The sequence below is a fragment of the Myotis brandtii genome, unplaced genomic scaffold (genome assembly GCF_000412655.1).
Source record: "Myotis brandtii unplaced genomic scaffold, ASM41265v1 scaffold931, whole genome shotgun sequence".
Taxonomy (NCBI): Eukaryota; Metazoa; Chordata; class Mammalia; order Chiroptera; family Vespertilionidae; genus Myotis; species Myotis brandtii.
The window spans coordinates 1,463,480-1,468,454 of record NW_005371843.1 but is presented as its reverse complement, the minus strand read 5'-3'; the positions used below and the strand labels follow the sequence as shown (position 1 = coordinate 1,468,454).

The window sequence follows — 4,975 nt, the reverse complement described above, 5'->3', positions numbered from 1 at the left end:
ATCGCACTGTACGTGCACGCCCACATGTGGTATTTTGTGGAAGAGCCACACTCAAGGGGCTAAAGAGCCGCATGTGGCTCACGAGCCGCGGTTTGCCGACCAGGGGTCTAGTTCATTGTAGACCATGAACAAACTCTGGCGATCCTAACAGAAACTTGGGACAGTACGTCTTGGAATCATCAGTCCTCTACCCTTTGAAACCCTAACTCTAGACCTGTGCTGTCCAATAGCTCCTAGCTGCACATGGCTATTTAAACGTAAATTGTGTATCTGTCACCAAGTACAACCTCTTTGGTGTGTTTTATTATTTTTTAAATATAATTATTAAATTAATGACTAGCAATCATATTAGATAGTGCATATATAGAACATTTCTATCATTTTAGAAAGTTTTATTGGACAGCATAGCTCCAAACTATATGGGGAATTTGGACTGTTTATAATCAACCACTTGCTATATAGTCATTAATTATCAAGAGATTTCAGGGAATAATTTAGATGCCTGTCACCTTAAAATGTCAATGTCGATACAAAATGATAAACTCATTTAAGTACATGAATTAAGAACGATAAAACAATTCAAAAAATTTCCCCACAGATGGCATTTCACCTCTATACCATCTATGTGATGGCTGGCATGTTTACCTCCCCACTCACCTGGAATTCCCTCACTGGCAGGAACTGTGCCTAATGCATCCCTGTCCCTTCACCTGCCAGCAAATCACCTGCCTTGTGGTAGGCTCTCAGTGAATTCAAATGAATTACAAATAGGTATTGCACACTGAAGAACAAATCTCCCTTACCAGGTCTGAAGTTACAAGAAGTAAAAGGCACAATAATTCTTTCTACAAAGTAGACTTTGTTGTGTAAAGCCAACCACTGCCACTGACTGCTCTAATCTTACATGAATGTCAACCTCTTTGTACTTCAGTTTCATCATCCACAACACCGGGGTAATAACAGTACTTTGCTCATAAGGTTATTGTACAGATAAACGGCTATTATATGTTTAATGCTAACAGATATTATTAAAAATACTATTGTTGCCTGAGGAGTTACTTGGAGACCTTGATAGTGGAAGGGAAGTGCGGGTAAGGTATAGCCATCGAACACTTACTGTAGCTGCTACGTTTATGTTATACTGGTTATTACTCAGGAGCGGCTGCACGGCCATGGTTGTATTGCAGTGCAGATCGTGTAGGGAGGTGGCCGCTGCTTCCAGTAAAAAGGCTCCGAAGTAGAAGACGAACACTGTAAAATGGTAAGCAAAATCCTGAAAGAGGAGGGAAAGGAGAGACGTCTACAATTAAAAATAATCATCTACATTTTTTCTGTTCCTTATTTCAATGGTGAAGTTTAGGTTCAGGAAGATCAGAACTTGAATCAGTCTTAAACTACATTAGCCGTTTCTTTTGGCTGCTTTAGCAATGTCAAGCTATTAGAATCCAAATGAAAATCAACTGCCCCAATGTAACTGGCACAGTGGCAAACCTTCTGGCCTATTGAGTTTTATAATAAAGTATATAATTTTTATTTATATTAGGGTGCCATAGAGATCAATTTTAATTAATATAACATAAAAGGGAATAACATATGTTGTCCTTAAAATGTAAGTAAAATGGCATTTAAGTTATAGCTATTATATAATAACTATATAAGATCTATTGCTGCAATATATTAATATTATATACACATTTTATAATTAAGCATTTTATATTTTTTAGCAATTTTTATCTGTTAGATTGTCACACTATGCATTAAAAGATACAGAAGACCCGTGAAATCACAGAATTCAATAACATATCTCCCAACCTTCTAAAAAAATAAAATCATATACTTCTATAAAAAGTATAAGAAATTTTCATATAAAACTCAACTGTTAAGTTATTGTTGGCATTAATGTAAAGCACAATTGTACTAAAATTCACATCATCTTACATGAATTAATACATCAACACATTGCTTTGTATTTTTGTTGAGTTCCCAACACCAGGTACTTTACATTCATTATCATTCATCCTTACAACCTCTATTATCTTCAGTTTATGCACAAGAAATTTCTTAATTTTTTTTAGTTAAGCGACTGTCTCAAAGCCACACAAAGATGAACCTTGGGGAGGAGAACTCAAGCCCAGATAGGTCTGTCTGTTTCCAGAGTCCACTTTTTATTACATATTTTTATTTCACCATTTCTACCAACACTAGAAATCTTGGGAAAAAATTCTAGAGACATCTACCAAGCATACTAATTTAATCTCAAGATCAATAAAAGCTAGAGGCTATAAGTATTTCAGTTAATATGCTAAACAAATACTTCTAGAAAATTCTTTATCAAAAGGCACTCTTGCTTCTTTCATGAATGGTATATAGGCAACATTAAACCATTATCACAGGGGGAAACAATTATTTTTTCAGCAACTAATGTCTAATAATTCTAGAATGTAGTAATTTAAAATTGTTACCGTCTGGTGACAACACTATGATATGCATGGCTCAAAAATTTTCATGGCTGAGAGGGTTACAAGATATATTACAAAACCTATCAAAAGCGACCAGTGGTCGTGTCCGCGAAGGTGGCGGGTCGGAGTATGCAAGCTGCGAGATGTCCTACAGATGAATTATCTTTAACCAACTGTGCAGTTGTGAATGAAAACGATTTCCAGTCTGGCCAGCATGTGATTGTGAGGACCTCTCCCAGCCACAGGTACACATTTACACTGAGGACCCATCCATCAGTGGTTCCAGGGAGCATTGCATTCAGCTTAACTCAGCGAAAATGGGCTGGACTTTATATTGGGCAAGAAACAGAAGTGTCCTTATATACGTTTGACAAGACCAAACAATGTGTTGGCACAATGACCATCGAGATTGATTTCCTGCAGAAAAAAAGCATCGACTCCAATCCTTATGATACCGACAAGATGGCAGGAGAATTTATTCAACAGTTCAACAACCAGGCATTCTCAGTGGGACAACAGCTTGTATTTAGCTTCAATGGAAAGCTTTTTAGCTTAGTAGTAAAGGATATTGAAGCCATGGATCCCAGCATCCTGAAGGGAGAGCAGGGGGCAGATAAAAGACAAAAGATTGAACTAGGACTGGTTCCTGGAAATAGTCAAGTTGCATTTGAAAAAGCAGAAAATTCATCACTTAATCTTATTGGCGAAGCTAAAACCAAGGAAAATCGCCAGTCTATCATCAATCCTGACTGGAACTTTGAAAAAATGGGTATAGAAGGTCTGGACAAAGAATTTTCAGATATTTTTCAACGAATGTTTTCTTCCCGAATGTTTCCTGCAGAGATTGTGGAACAGATGGGTTGCAAACATGTTAAAGGCATCCTGTTATATGGGCCCACAGGTTGTGGTAAGACTCTCTTGGCTCGACAGATTGGCAAGATGTTGAATGCAAGAGAACCCAAAGTGGTCAATGGGCCAGAAATTCTTGGCAAAGATGTGAGAGAATCAGAAGCTAACATTCGTAAACTCTTTGCTGATGCTGAAGAGGAGCAAAGGAGGCTTGGTGCTAACAGTGGTTTGCACATCATCATCTTTGATGAAATTGATGCCATCTGCAAGCAGAGAGGGAGCATGGCTGGTAGCACAGGAGTCCATGACACTGTCGTCAACCAATTGCTGTCCAAAATTGACGGGGTAGAACAGCTGAACAACATCTTAGTCATTGGAATGACCAACAGACCAGATCTGATAGATGAAGCTCTCCTTCGACCTGGAAGACTGGAAGTTAAAATGGAAATAGGCTTACCAGATGAAAAAGGTCGACTACAAATCCTTCACATCCACACAGCAAGGATGAGAGGGCATCGGTTACTCTCTGCAGACATAGATATTAAAGAACTGGCAACAGAATATGTATTTGAATGCACTCCTTTTTTAAGAAGCAAAACCCTTGTGTTTTATATATTTAGGCAGAAGTTTGAAAGATTAAGACTATGTGAGAAAGAGAGAAGGAACGTATTTCATCATACTTTTGAGAAATGCTAATCAGTTCATTAAGTTTAGTTGCTAATAAATAAGAGAAAACATGTCTGCCATGAAATTGTGTCAGGATATGTTAATGAGCAACTAGTTGAGACCTCAGTACCTTGTGGATAAAAGTTTAAACTTGTTTTATTTCCCTTTGCTTAGGTTGGCTTTTTTCCCCTGACTTGCTCATATCTTTATGCAGGCCCTCCTCACAGTGGGAAGACTGCGTTAGCTGCAAAGATTGCAGAGGAATCCAACTTCTCCTTCATCAAGATCTGTTCTCCTGATAAGATGATTGGCTTTTCTGAGACAGCCAAGTGTCAGGCCATGAAGAAGATCTTCAATGATGCATACAACTCCCAGCTCAGTTGTGTAGTTGTGGATGATATTGAGAGACTGCTTGATTATGTCCCTGTTGGCCCTCGATTTTCTAATCTGGTATTACAGGCTCTTCTTGTGTTACTGAAAAAGGATCCTCCTCAGGGCCGCAAGCTTCTTATTATTGGGACCACTAGCCACAAAGATGTCCTTCAGCAGATGGAACTGCTTACCGCTTTCAGCACCACCATCCACGTGCCCAACATTGCCACAGGAGAGCAGCTGTTGGAAGCTTTGGAGCTTTTGGGCAACTTCAATGATAAAGAACGTACCATAATTGCACAGCAAGTAAAAGATAAGAAGGTCTTGATAGGAATCAAGAAGCTGCTAATGTTGATTGAGATGTCTCTACAGATGGATCCTGAATACCGTGTGAGAAAATTCTTGGCTCTCTTAAGAGAAGAAGGAGCATAAGTATGTACATACAACACTTAAGACTGTCAACCAGACTTACCACTCTTTTAAATCCCAGTGCCTGTTCTACAAGTTGCTTGCTCTACAGTGCATATAAATTTCAAATCTCAACCTTTCTTGGACAACTCTTTCCACTTATAGAATTCTTCACTGTGTTGTAGGTCTGAGAGACCAAGCAAGGAAATTGGTTGTTGTAC

The 4,975-nt window shown here is 38.6% G+C and overlaps 2 protein-coding genes across 3 annotated transcripts in view; one reads left to right on the top strand and one right to left on the bottom strand.

Annotated features, from left to right (window-relative positions):
- MAL2 (mal, T-cell differentiation protein 2) overlaps window positions 1–4,975 on the bottom strand; it is a 44,157-nt gene that overhangs the window by 20,237 nt on the left and 18,945 nt on the right. For both annotated transcript variants that reach the window (XM_014533038.1, XM_014533037.1), the window contains exon 3: window positions 1,118–1,273. In XM_014533038.1, the coding sequence (XP_014388524.1) occupies window positions 1,118–1,273 (156 nt within the window). The remainder of the gene's footprint in view (window positions 1–1,117; window positions 1,274–4,975) is intronic.
- The window catches only part of LOC102249817 (vesicle-fusing ATPase), a 4,908-nt gene continuing 1,382 nt past the window's right edge, over window positions 1,450–4,975 (top strand). Inside the window, exons 1-3 of the mRNA XM_005885868.2 lie at window positions 1,450–1,470; window positions 2,517–3,872; window positions 4,149–4,774. Of these exons, the coding sequence (XP_005885930.2) occupies window positions 1,450–1,470; window positions 2,517–3,872; window positions 4,149–4,774 (2,003 nt within the window). The remainder of the gene's footprint in view (window positions 1,471–2,516; window positions 3,873–4,148; window positions 4,775–4,975) is intronic.